This window comes from Musca autumnalis, unplaced genomic scaffold (assembly GCF_047663935.1).
Source record: "Musca autumnalis isolate F117 unplaced genomic scaffold, ASM4766393v1 scaffold_1, whole genome shotgun sequence".
Taxonomy (NCBI): Eukaryota; Metazoa; Arthropoda; class Insecta; order Diptera; family Muscidae; genus Musca; species Musca autumnalis.
This window is the reverse complement of record NW_027411644.1, coordinates 72,706,210-72,720,908: the sequence shown is the minus strand read 5'-3', so window position 1 is coordinate 72,720,908 and position 14,699 is coordinate 72,706,210. Positions and strand designations below refer to the sequence as shown.

At 36.7% G+C, this 14,699-nt stretch overlaps 1 protein-coding gene across 1 annotated transcript; it reads right to left on the bottom strand.

The window, feature by feature from the left end:
- Positions 1–563: 563 nt before the first annotated feature.
- Positions 564–3,550, bottom strand: Mccc1 (Methylcrotonoyl-CoA carboxylase 1). Its single transcript, XM_073981276.1, has 4 exons — positions 3,378–3,550; positions 2,441–3,206; positions 1,875–2,381; positions 564–1,548 (listed from the first exon to the last, which is right to left on the bottom strand). Exons 1-4 carry the CDS (start codon positions 3,413–3,415, stop codon positions 769–771), a joined length of 2,091 nt encoding a protein of 696 aa, XP_073837377.1. The 5' UTR covers positions 3,416–3,550; the 3' UTR covers positions 564–768.
- Between the last annotated feature and the right edge of the window lie 11,149 nt (positions 3,551–14,699).

Below are 14,699 nucleotides of genomic sequence, written 5' to 3'. Positions count from 1 at the left end.
TATTGAAAAAATATTTTTTTAAAATATCAACGATTATTGAAAAAATATTTTTTAAAAAACCCACGATTATTGAAATAATATTTTTTAAAAATCCACGATTATTGAAAAAACATTTTTTAAAAAAACCACGATTATTGAAAAATGTTTTTTAAAAAAACCACGATTATTGAAAAAATATTTTTTAAAAAATCCACGATTATTGAAAAAATATTTTTTAAAAAATCCACGATTATTGAAAAAATATTTTTTAAAAAAATCCACGATTGTTGAAAAAATATCTTTTTAAAAAATCCACGATTGTTGAAAAAATATTTTTTAAAAAAATCCACGATTATTGAAAAAAATATCTTTTTTTTAAATCCACGAATATTGAAAAAATATTTTCTAAAAAATTCACGATTATTAAAAAAATATATGTTAATCAAGGTTTATTGAAAAAATATTTTTTTTTAAAAATCCACGATTATTGAAATAATGTAATTCCTTCCTAGTTGTTCCAAAAAATTGTTAAAATTTCAGTTTTTCCCCTTCCCAAACATCATAAACAAGTTCATAAAACCTTCTTTACAATTTTCTAACGTCTTTATTTCGTTTATAAAAAATCTACAATTAAAAACAATTTTAACATTTTACATAATACACATTTGCTACATATAGGGGGTTTAAAATAAATGCCCTGACAAACAAGTTTAAACAAAAAGGAAAAACAATAATAATAAAATAAATGCAATTTCAAATCTGGTACTTTAAAAGCCCCTGGTCAAAAATTTATTGCTCAGCTTCTTCTTCAAAAGTGATGACAGCAGCACCCTTGGCCACATTAGAACCTTCAGCACCACCAATTGATTTAATAACAGCATCCTTGGGAGCCTTAAGGATATGTTCCATTTTCATGGCAATCAAAACAGCCAAATTGTCACCCTTCTTAACCTTATCACCGGGTTTAACTAAAACTTTTTCCAAGACACCAGGCATGGGTGCAACTACCTTGGAGCCGGCATTACCCATTTGATCAACAGCGGTATTAAGGAATTTCGGTTGTACCAATTCAAATGACAATTTGCCATTATCCAAGAAGAGGGTAACTTCAGATTCATCAATATAGGCATTATAGGTGGAAATATTGTCGGCAATGTTTGAACGAATCTTAAGGCGATCACCATCCATAATACGATCAGCTTTGACGGTATACCAGCTACCATTATCGATTTGAATTTCAATAGTTTCACCATTGAATTTAACATTGACTTGATAGGTTTTGTCATTGGCCTTGAGTTGATATTTGCGTATGAGGTCATAGTTCAAACGTAAATTAGGTGAGGCAGCAAAAGGATCATTGTTGCTTGGAGCATTAGTTTGGGAGGCTTGCAATTCATTGAATACCAATGAAAGGGCAGCCTTGCACAATTCATTATCGGAAATCTCCACAGGAGGGAACAAGGTGTCGAAATGTTGATCAATGAAACCGGTATGTACATTACCAGATTGGAATTCAGGATGAGAAGCCAAGTCGATGAGGAAGTTGATGTTAGTTTCGAGGCCAGTGATCTGAAAGTGGAGAACAAGAGGGAGGTAAGTATGAGACAAGTTATAAAAGAAAAGCACAGGATGAATTCGTGGAAAATGACTTCAAGGCGCCCTCTTACAGAAGAATACTATAAGGAATTTTTAATGGAAGGGTTGTTTTTACAGTGGAATACCACAATGGTGTTTTTATAGAAGAAGACCAAAAGTCGATTTTTTCTATAAGAAGTCCTGATCTTCCAGGAGACCAAAAAATATATGATGGAGGTACAAAAAAATCGTCTTAAATAGTGAATAGATTTGGTATCGGCTTGGAAAAGCAAAAGGCTGGAAAAACCTTATTTACTTACATGATACTCCCTCAGGCGAGCAATTAAACTATTCAAAGCTTGAGAACGATTTTCACCCCATACAACCAATTTGGCAATCATGGGATCGTAGTGGACAGATACTTCATCACCTTCACGGACACCGGTTTCAACACGAACCAAGTCGCTGGCTTGAGGTGTGGCCAAATAGCGAAGGGGACCAGCTCCGGGCAAGAAACCACCACGAGGATTTTCAGCATAAATACGAGCCTCAAAGGCGTGACCCTTGCGGGTGATTTGTTCCTGAGTCACTGGCAATGGTTCGCCGGCAGCAATGCGAATTTGCCATTCCACCAAATCAGTACCGGTAATCATTTCAGAAATGGGATGCTCAACTTGGAGACGGGTATTCATTTCCATGAAATGGAAACTAAGATCTTCCTTGTCCATGATAAATTCCACAGTACCAGCACCAACATAGCCGACAGCCTTGGCAGCCCTGACAGCAGCTTCACCCAATTCGCGTCGCAACTCTTCAGATAAACCGGGCTAAAAGAGAAAAAAAATTATGAAATAATTTTGGAAATTTTTGATTGACCTTAACTTACAGCTGGTGCCTCTTCAATGATCTTTTGATGACGTCTCTGCACGGAACAGTCTCTTTCCCACAAATACACAGCATTACCATAATGATCGGCAAAGACCTGGACCTCAACATGACGAGGTGAACGTACATAACGTTCCAACAACACAGAACTATCACCAAATGACTTTTGCGACTCGGTGCGAGCCGAATTTAAAGCATCCATAAACTCTTCTGGCTTCATGGCAATACGCATACCTTTACCACCACCACCGCGCACAGCCTTAATCATTAGGGGAAAACCAATCTTTTGGGCTTCTTTTTGCAAACGTTCATCCGACTGATCTTCACCATGATAACCATTAATAATGGGTACACCGGCAGCATCCATAATATGTTTACTCGTGCTCTTGATACCCATATCACGTATAGCAGAGCTGGGTGGTCCCATGAAGATAACACCTTCTTTCTGACACAGCTCAGCAAATTCCACAGATTCTGATAAGAAACCATAACCCGGGTGGATGGCTTGGCAACCAGCTTTCTTTGCAATTTCTATAATACGATCACCACGCAAATAGGATGAGGCCGAGGCGGCTTCACCCACCCTATATGCTTCATCAGCATATTGGGTATGTAGTGATTTCTCATCGGGATCAGAGTACACAGCAACAGTGCGTACCCCTAATTTGCGAGCAGTTTTTATAACACGGCACGCAATTTCACCGCGATTTGCAATGAGGATTTTATTAATTGGCTTGATGGTGGGGGCTGCTTTGGCGGAATAACATCTGAAACAAGAAAAAAACATGAATTCGAAAAATCAAAACATTTATGTAACAACATTTCAAAGCTGGAGAATGGATGGAAGGTGGGTTAGTTGCTGATCTTGGTCGGAAAAATAACATTTGTATATTGTCAAGAATGGAAAGAGGACTACTGAATGGAAACCTGGAACTTACCTTATGTTCCTTAAATTCCGAAATATCTGTGTATACATTTTATTAATAATTCTAAACTATTATACACCTGATCGTAGTATTTGCAAAATGATCTATTCCTCTTATCAATGAATTCTCCCACTATCTCTCTCTCTCTCGTTTCACACTTCCTTCATTTTCTCTCTTTTGCTTATAACTTTGATAACTTTTAATCGAATGGCAAGTGTTATCGAAACCGTAGTAATCGATTGGCTGACAGCCATCAACCTGTGTTCACATTTTTCAGTGAATAGCCGCCATAACAGATTGACGTTAAAAAGGTAACATTTGTCAAATTGTTTTATTTTCCAAGTGGTGGCTTTATTTTATTTATAAAACATTGTAATTTATTTACAAAGATAGCAATTGCAATTTTAAGAAAGGTGTTCACTGAACTTATCGGAGGACATGTAGTGTGATTATCTAACACATTTTCGGAGTTACCGACAAAAATCTTTAAAATTAAAATGCTTTAAGTTCGGTAATTAACGATATTATTCGGTAATTATAAGTAGTCGTATACGGTCCATACATTTACTGACAAACTGCTGCTGCCGATGAACCCAAGCTATTAGTGTTCCATATGTCATAGGTTGGGTGAATAGTGATTGGCCTGTTCCCTTTATAAAGTGGTAAAAGTCGTAAAAGGCCCCCATTCATTTATCAGTTTGTGCCGTCAGTCCGATGAACCCTCCTTTCTGTATGTGTGACTGACAAATGTGTAGCACGAACCATCAGTCAAGTCTAAAAATCTTGAATTTCTCCTCCAAAAATGAACAAATTCTACGTTTTTTGTGTTCCTATACACACATTATTTTCTGTTTTTCAAAATTGTTTATTGACTATTTGAAAATAAACCCAATTCACGCAGGCTGATGGGGGTTCATTTTGAATTCAAAACTATTTTGATTTTCATCAGTCTTGAAAAAAATCACACATAAATTCTTAAATTTTCGAAAATTTACACATACTGTCGTGCAGACTGATAGGTGAGTGCCCTGCTTTAAAGTCGTAAACGATTCTCATATAAATTTTGTGTACGGGAACGCAAAATGTGTAAAAGTGGTAAAAATTGTAAAAACTTTTTAGTTCTGGAACAGAGCTGATGCAAGTTAGCACTAGAATGAATTGGAAAATCAATAGTGGGCGATGGACCTTCCATCACAGTTAGATGGTTGTTGTTGTAGCAACATAAATACATACATATCGCTCATTTACTTAAACAGTGGCATAACTCAAAAATGCGTTTTCTGAGTTAGCAATTTCTATTTTTTTCTACGACTTCTACTTTATATTGTGTCAAGTTTTCATGCTGATATCTCTAAAACTCGACGAGTTGCAGCTCCTTTACTACGAGTTTCGCATAATTCAACACAAAAGTTTTTTGAATTTATGAAGCACTTAAGGGGTGAGTACATAAGCTGCCTTACATGCTTACCTTGTTGCTTGCTTCTGATAAAAGAATAAAAAAGAAAAGGGCAACCCAGTTCGAAATTTGCTCGACCTTCTTTATTCTTTTATTTTTATTATGTCCGAAATGAAGCAGGAAAGCAAGGCAATCAGGCAAGGCCGCTTATGTACGCAGGCCTTTAAACACTTCAAATCGTAGGTACTTGATCTTGCAGAGAAATTTAACACTGATATCTGGCTAGCTTTTTACAAAATATGGTCCAAGTAGTTATTTTAGTTTTTGTATAATAACCTTTTTTAATTGGGAAGTCAAATCTCAATCACCAACTTAAAACGCGTTTTTCACGAAAGTCGATTTTTTGAGATGTGTCACTCTTTGAGTAAATGAGCGATATGTTCGTTCGTGTATTATTTCAGTGGGGTTAGCTGGACAGCAGTGTGTCCTGTAGTTCCAATCCTCATGCCGGGCATGTGTTGGGTATCGTGGCATCAAACCGGGCCCCATACGAATTGAGGCGGCTGCATCGTCCGGCAGCTGGCGTTCTTATGCTGCGAAGGATGGGGGTTGTTCCCAAGTACGGCATTCAAACTGCATCTCTGTACTGCCTGCGCGACTGCACCAATGTGAATACTATCCCAGCCTGCTTGATAGACTCGTTGGTGTAGAGATTTTCGTTTGTATCTCTCTAAATCATGAAGATCTCTCCTGACGTGCCTTGGTGGGGGAGCCTGTTCACTAAACACCCAAGCAGGTACTGCATCGACAACATTCTATTGTGCTGATGCACCGGTAAAACATTCGTCTTATCATGAAGATGGTCCCCTGGTATCATGAGGAGGCATTCTGTTGCAGTCATCAGGACGACATTCTGAAAGGTTTGAATATTCTTCCATAACATAGCGCTAATTTTTTCATACCATACTAGCGCTGCATAGCTTACCACAGACTGACCTATTGCTTTGTAAGAGATCAGTAGTGCGATTCTATAACAGATTTTTGAAGTTACCTACAAAAATCGCTAGAACTAAAATAGTTTTAATTTCGGTAATTAACGATATTATTCGGTAAGTTAACGACCAATAAAAAGTAGTCGTAAAGTTTTACCGATAGCAACGGTGTTGTCAACTTTTATTTGAACGTTTCATTCATAATTTTGCGTTTTAAAGTTACCGATTTTTGTCGATAACCAAAAAATGCGTTAGAGAATCCCACTACAGGAAGGTTTCTTTGTCAGCAGTCTGAGTACTGCCTGCCAGCGACTTGAGGACCTTGTTTCTACTTCTGATTTTATTGCAAATAGCTGTGGCTTACACGGATGACTTAAACATTTTATCGAATGATACAGTTAATATTTTGGGGTAGTTAGTGGTGGCCAATATGTTCAGAGGAAGTCTCATTTCAGCCTTCCAAGTGGCAGTGGATTTAGTGGCGGATATTTTCATATTCTTCAGATGGAAGAACTGCATTAAGTAAGCTATATAGAGATTTAACATATCAACTATGTCATCGACGATATGACCCGTCGCCAAGATGCCGTCCGGAGGGTGTGGAATTTTTAGAAAGGTAGAGATTAAACAGTACCAGAGGTATCACCCCACCTTGAGCAATTATCTCCCTGTTTCACTTTACGTGTTTTGGACTTCTTATTTCTGAATTCCACAAACAGTTGGTTATCCAATGTTCCAAACACGACTGGAGGGGAGAACTACATATGTACGTACACTGGATATAACCCTTAATTATTTTTCATAGTCATCTTTAGGAAAATAACTTCAGAAACTAGAAATTTCTAGCCAAATTGTTGCCTACAAAAGGGACATTTATTAAACAAATCATGCCAAAATTACGTCAGGAACATCATTTTTTCTATCGGGATCAATGACAAAACTACTGAAAATGATAGGGAACCAATTATTCTACCGTTTTGATTGCTAAAATGTCATAAAAATTGAAAAATTCGTAAATTATGAATCGATTATTATCGTGCATCATTTTCAATGCTCAATTTAAAAATGCCAATTTTTTGTTTTGCGGTGAAATTTTTGGTATAACGGTACTGTAAACGGAATATTTTTTGTGGTGCCCGGACATAACTCCCACGGACATAACTCCCAAAATGATTTTGGGCTTTATGTCCGCTGCGCTTTGTTCCCAAAATTCGTTGGACATAACACCCAAAAAAATCGCGGACATAACTCCCAACGATTTTTTCTTAATTTATAAATTATTTCTTAATTTTTTTTTTTAATTTTAGAGCAGAAGTTAGAATGTTAGCCGAATTATACATTTGAGAAGGCTTTAGTGCCAACCAAATTATGTAAGTAGCAGTTAGGAAAAGTTTTAAACTGTAAAAATATTTGTTAAGAAAATCGCGCTATTTATTCAAAAATATTTTCGTTTTTCAGAAAGTATTTGAATATTTGTACAACCACTTTTTATCTTCTTAAATTGTGAACATATTTTTCTAAAAAATCGAGCGATTTTTTTTTCACAAATATTTTCGACTTTATATCTCCTTAAATTGTGAAAATATTTTTGAATACTTTTGCAAAAACTTTTTATTTTCTTAAATTGTGAAAATATTTCTGTAAAAAATCGCGTGATTTTTTTTATTATTTTTGCCTGCGGCGCTTTTCATTTTTCAGAAAGTATTTGCATATAATTACAAAAACTTTTTATCTTCTTAAATTGTGAAAATATTTTTGTAAAAATCGCGCGATTTTTTCAAAAATATTTTCGCCTGCGGGGCTTTTTGTTTTTCAGAAAGTGTTTGAATATTTTTACAAAAACTTTTTATTTTCTTAAATTGTGAAAATATTTTTGTAAGAAATCGCGCGATTTTTTCAAAAATATTTTCGTCTGCGGCGCTTTTCGTTTTTCAGAAAGTATTTGAATATTTTTGCAAAACAAATATTTTATTTTCTTAAGTTGTGAAAATATTTTTGTAAAAAATCGCTCGATTTTTTTAAATATTTTCGCCTGCGGCGCTTTTCGTTTTTCACAAAGTATTTAAATATTTTTAACAAAAACTTTTTATCTTCTTAAATTGTAAAAATATTTTTGTAAAAAATCGCGCGATTTTTTAAAAATATTTTCGTCAGCGGCGCTTATCTTTTTTCAGAAAGTAGGCAGCATTTTTCGTTTAGGTTTGATAGCAAATTTTGAATATAGTTCGATTTGAGATGACTACTACTTATTTTGTACTTAATTTTCTTAAAAATTGTAAATCAATTATAAATTATTTTATGAAATGAAAAATGCATATGAACTTAAAGTTAATTTTTAATTGTTTTTCTTATGCATTTGAAATAAAAATTGTATTTAAATAAAAATCACTTTAATTTTAAAAACGGACTTAACTCCCATTGGGACTTATGTCCGCTAAGGGGGGTCGGACATTGCCCCAAACAATTTGGGAGTTATGTCCGCAAACCAAGGCGATTTTGGGAGTTATGTCCGTTGGGAGTTATGTCACGGCACCATTTTTTGTATGCCATCTTAAAGACAACTTTGCAGTCTGCAAAATTGTTTTTTGAATTGTTAAAAATCACAACACTTTTCCAAGTTATCAACGTTTACATTTTTTATTTCAATTGGATCATTTTCAGTGACAGTCACTGTATGTTGTTGCATTTTGGGTCGAAACAAAAAAATCCATGACTAATTTTTGAATATTTTTATCAATGAATGAGTAACTGGGCAAAACCTGCAAATTTACAAATCAACCAAAAAAATCAAAAGATGTTAACACGTTCGCGGACGCAAGCAAATTCAGAGAGGTGAAAAAAATGACACTCAATTATTTTCGAAATCAGTTTTTTTGTTTTTATTTATTAATTATTGTTTATTATTATTATTTTTTATTTAATATAGAATTTATCTTGTTGAAATAAATCGTATTATGTATATTAATCACCAAAACTTAAGATTGTATACAAATAAATGAACAAAAATTGGCTGACAATGTGAATGCTATAGCATTCACGTCATTTTGCATCGGAATGCTATAGCATTCACGTCCGCGAATGTGTTAAAAGACAGTCAGAGAAAAGTCGTCAACACTCACTCTGCATCATATCGCTTTATTGATAGAGAGAAATACATATATGCATGTGCATATACTTATATCGGGTGTTTTTTTTTAGTGGTATAGAACTTCGAATTGAAATAAAACACAAGAAAATCGTTTTAATGTCCATCATTTTGGCTTTATTGGAAGGATAATTTTATGTCATTAATGTTTAAATATGATTTCGGGCATGTGGTCGCCGCAGCTGGCTCGAATAAAGCCAATTCTAGAGGTCCAATTTTCAACCACTTTTTCGAGCATATGGGGCCGTATGTCGGCAATAACGCCACGAATGTTGGCTTCCAATTCCCCTAACGTTTCTGGTTTGTTGGCGTAGACGAGCGACTTCACATATCCCCAAAGAAAATAATCCAATGGTGTCAAATCAGACGATCTTGGTGGCCAATTGACAGGTCCATTCCGCGAAATTATGCGCTCATCGAATGTTTCCTTCAATAAATCGATTGTGACGTGCGCTGTGTGGCATATAGCGTCGTCTTGTTGGAACCACAACTCATCCACATTCATGCCATCCAATTCGGGAACAAAATAGTCGGTTATCATGGCTCTATACCGGTCTCCATTAACGGTAACTGCCTCTCCAGCATTATTTCGGAGGAAGTATGGCCCAATGACTCCACCAGCCCATAGAGCACACCAAACAGTCAGTTTTTGTGGATGTAATGGTGTCTCAAGGGTCTTATGTGGATTCTCTTCACTCCAAATGCGGCAATTTTGCTAGTTGACGTAGCCATTCAACCAAAAATGAGTCTCATCACTGAACAAAATTTTGCGATAAAATCAGCATCGAGATCAATCTCATTTTCGGCCCATACACCAAAATCACGACAAATTGCATGGTCTCGCGGCTTTAATTCTTGCACAAGCTGGATCTTGTAAGGTCGCAAGCCAAGATCTTTGCGCAAAATCTTCCATAAAGTTGATGGACAAAGCTCCAATCGCTGTGCACGGTGGCGAATCGATTCATTCGGGTCATCTTCAACACTTTGCTCTACAGCGGCAATTGTTTCTTCGGTCCGCACTGTTCGACGTCTCTGCGGATGCGTATTATCATATAGAGTAAACGTAGTGCGAAAACGATCCATGGTTAACCGAATTAATTGCTCCGATGGACGATTATGTCGACCATAAAATGGACGGAGCTTGCGGTAAACTTCGCGAACTAAACCATTATTTTCGAAATAAATTTGCACGATTTGCAAGCGTTGTTCTTTTGTCAACCTGTTCATGATGAAATGGCAAACCAAACTGAACATAAATGACATTAGAGTTGCCAGATTTGACCACAAAATGCCAATTTTATCTCTATTCGAAAAACAAACCTGTAAAAAAAAACACCCGTTACTTGCCGACTTCTGAAATCTTGAATTACAAAAACAATCAAAACCTGTAGAAGTTTAAAAGGGGGCGCCTTGAAAATTTGATTGGTGTTGCTATAACTTATTTAAGGTAATCCACTGATAAGAACTAACCAATAAAATGATCAATGTGCGATTAAATGAGAAGAAATACAAAGGTAGAAAATCCCATAACAGTAAGGTAGCCATCAGACCATCTGCTTTTTCACATGTATGACATCAGCTGTTCTTAGTATACCCAAAGTGACAACATACATGTGAAAAAGCAGATGGTCTGATGGCGGCCTAATTTGTAGAAAAGACGTTTAAATCAGGGATGCACAAAGAGAATCTGACACATTTTCTCTTAAATATTTCACACTGCATTTTTGTTGGCATTTCGTAACTTTTTTATGTTTTAAAACTTTAATTGTATTCTAAAATAGTAAAAGTTTCATATTATTTAAAAATATTTATAAAACAATGTGTATATTTATACACTTTCATACGGGCAAAATGTGCCTCATCGAAATAATGGTTTTAGACCCCGAAATGTGTTTTAGACAATTTGGAGTCGATTTAGCCGTCCGTCTGTCTGTCTGGCTGGCTGGTGCGCACGATAACTCTCGAACGGATGAACCGATTCGGTCCAAAATTTGGCTTTCGCTATCCAAACTTAGTTTAAGTTCGAAGATAAGCCATATCGGTTCACTCATTCAGGTACCTCCCCCACAAAAGTTCAAAAATTTTCGGAAAAATTGTGTGCACGATAACTCGTGAAGGGAAGGACTGATTTGGTCCATACTTTACGCATCCTAATATATCTACCAAATATAGAACAGGTTTGAATATGGACTATATTTGCCCATTCCTTCGGGTACCTCCCACACAAAATTTCGGATAAGTTCACTTTAAGACCTGCTCTTGACTAACTTTGATTTCTGTTGAAGGAACTTGCAATCGCTGTCTCACGGTAAAATGTTTTCAGTGGCAAGTCCATACTTCATGGGAAAACAGCCCGAAAGTGTAAAAACCCCGTATGGCACCATATGTAGTAGTTGGAGAGCGCAATAACTCTCGAACTGATAAACCGATTTGGTCCAAAATTTGGCGTTTGTCATATTTTGTTCAAACTTAGTTTAACTTCTAAAATGGACCATATCGGTCCTCTCCCTAGGATACCTCTCTGGCCTTCCTGATATTTTGTAAAACTTTCAGTTCGAAGTTCGTTACCGGTCCACAACTTCCGGTAATTCCCCCGAATATTTAAAAAATGTCACTTAAATGGCATGCACAACATTTCTGGAACGAATTTGGTCCAAACTTTGGAACTCCTAATATTTTGTTCAAATTTAGTTTAACTTCTAAATGGAGGTACGTTAGGGTACCTCCTCCATAAAAGTTCAACATTTGTGTCTATGTGCATTTTAAGCTCTGTTCGAAGATCCTTTGGAAATGTATGCCGATGCCGTTCGTTTTTGTCCTGCTTACAAAGGTATTATGTTTTCCGTGAACAAGTTATACGATGGCCCACTAAAATGACTAGTGGGCGCGATATCTATCGAAAAGATATGACTCCAAATAAGATCCACTTCCATAATGGACTATGTCGGTCCATTCCTTTAAGTACCTCCTCTGCAACACTTTTGAACTTTAATCCTTACCCATATTTTCGTCGGCAAGTTCAAATGTCCAAACAAATGAAATTAAGAATTTTTTCGGAAATATTTATGCGTTCTATGCGATCATAGATCAAGTTCCAGCACAAGGAAATAGAGAGAAATAAATTAAACAGTTATATATGTGTTTTTGCCAAGCCATAATAGGTGCTGCTAGGCAAATATAAAAAGAACAAGTAAAAAAGTATCAGTCAGCTTTGCCGACAGAGATATACCCTCAGACTATGTGAAATGAAATTTTCATCTAAGGACAGATCGAATGTATTTAGAGTCTCTTCAGAATTTTGGGGCCCTTTTTGGACATTTGAGCTTGTCGACAAAAATGTGGATTAGGATTAAAGTTCAAAATCGTTGCGGAGGGGGTACTTAAAGGAATGGATCGACTTTGTCCATTGTAGAATTGAATCTTATTTTGGGAATCATATATTTTCGATAGATATCGCGCCCACTGGTCATTTCAGTAGGTCATCGTATAACTTTTGAACCAGTATGCCAGCAAGCATGGACTTATCCACGGAAAACATAATATCGCTGTAAACAGGACCACAACGAACAGCATCGGTATACATTTCCAAAGGATCTTCGAACATACCCTAAATTGCAGTTAGACACAAATATTGAACTTTTGTGGGGGATATACCCTAAGGAGAGGACCGATATGGGTCATTTTAGAAGGTAAACTAAATATGGACAAAATATTACGAGATCCAAAGTTTGGACCAAATTATTATTAGTGAAATTGTTTTTAACTATTGGGGGGAAGTACCTGTAGTTGTAGACCGGTATTGCTCATCTTCGAACTAAAACTAAGTTTGGACAAAATATGACGAATGTCAAATTTTGGACTAAATCGGTTGATCAGTTCGAGAGTTATCGTGCTCTCCAGCCACTACATATGGTGCCGTATGGATTTTTACACCTTTCGGGCTGTTCTCTCAAGAAGTATGGACTTGCTCCTGAAAAAATGTTTACCGTTGTAATTGAGGCAGCGAATGCAAGCTGCTTCAACAAAAATCAAAGTGATCCGAGAGCAGGTCTTAAAGTGAACTTATCGGAAATTTCGTGTGGGAGTTACACGAAGGAGTGCGCAAATATATGTAGTACATATTTGAACCTGATTTATATCTGGTAGATATATTAGGATGTGTAAAGTATGAACGAAATCGGTCACTTCCTTCAAGAGTTATCGTGCACACAATTTTTTCCAACAGTTTTGAACTTTTGTGGGGGAGGTACCTGAAGGAGTGGACCGATATGGCTTATCTTTGAACATAAACTAAGTTTGAACAAAATATTACGAAGGCCAAATTTTGGACCGAATCGGTAGATCTGTCCGAGAGTTATCTTGCACTCCAACCACTACACACGGTGTCATAGGGTTTTTTTGCACCTTTCAGGCTATTTTCTCAGAAAGTATAGACTTGCCCCTGATGAAACTTAAACGGTAGTATGGGGGGCAGTGAGTACAAGTTGTTCCAACAAAAATCAAAGCGATTCGAGATTAGGTCCTAAACTGAACTTTTCTTAAATTTTGAAAAGGAGTGGACCGATTGAGTTCACATTGGAACCTCATCTAAGTCTGGTAGAAATTTCACGATGTACAAATTATGGACCAAATCGGTTACTTCTTTCAAGAGTTATCATTCGCACAATTTTCAGAACATTTTGGAACGAAATAAGACCAAATTTGCCAGCAGAGGCGACGAGACTAGCAAATGAGCGTGAGGAGATTTGTCGTACGAAACTTAATGACCCAAAAGTTGAACATAAGCGGAAAAAAGTGGTTAGAGGACATGAAGCAATGCAGCATTGGCACAGGATTAAGGAAATTGTGGCCAACGATTAAATCACTGTCGAATCCGGAAAGAAGGATGGCAGAACGGCTGTTACTTTCGACGACGTGACAGTAACTGACCCAAAGAGGTGCGCCTGTTATTTTCACAGCAGTTTATAGAAAACCCCGAGAAGAGCCCCCCCCCCAGCCGAGGAGGTACCACTACTATAAGATCTTTATGAACAATTTTACCAATTTTCAGACAAAAATGTTGATTTTTTTTATCCGCTAAATTGGTTGGATTTTATGTTGTTTTGGAGATTGTTTTGTTTCCCCAAGCCTATTTTTGCATCATAAGATAATCGGGACCTTTGTTCATGTCATTTTGTATTAACAGCATAAGACAATTCTTACCGTATACCCCCTCCTGAGGGGAAAAGGGGGGGGGGGAATGTTACGCTTGTGGTTTCTTAAAGCACTCTTCGCAGCAGCACAAAGCTGTAACCGGCGCATTGGCTTGATTTTTACACTCTAAATATTTTTGGCCACTTTCTCAATACAAGTGGATCCACTGTGTCTCGTCTATAAATACTCCCTTCAGTTCGTCTATAAAGACTTCCTTCAGCTCGTATATAACGACTCGCTTCAGCTCGTCTGTAAAGATTTCCTTCAGCTCGTCTATAAAGACTTCCTTCAGCTTGTCTATAAAGGTTCCCTTTTGGTCGCTTATAAAACTGCTTTCAGCTCGTCTATAAAGACTCCTTTCAGCTCGTTTATAAAGACTTCCTTCAGCTTGTCTATAAAGATTCCCTTCAGCTCGTCTATAGAGACTCCCTTCAGCTCGTCTATAAAGACTCCCTTCAGCTCGTTTATAAAGACTTCCTTCAGCTTGTCTATAAAGATTCCCTTCAGCTCGTCTATAGAGACTCCCTTCACCTCGTCTATAAAGACTCCCTTCAGCTCGTCAATAAAGATTCCCTTTTGGTCGCCTATAAAAACTCCCTTCAGCTCGT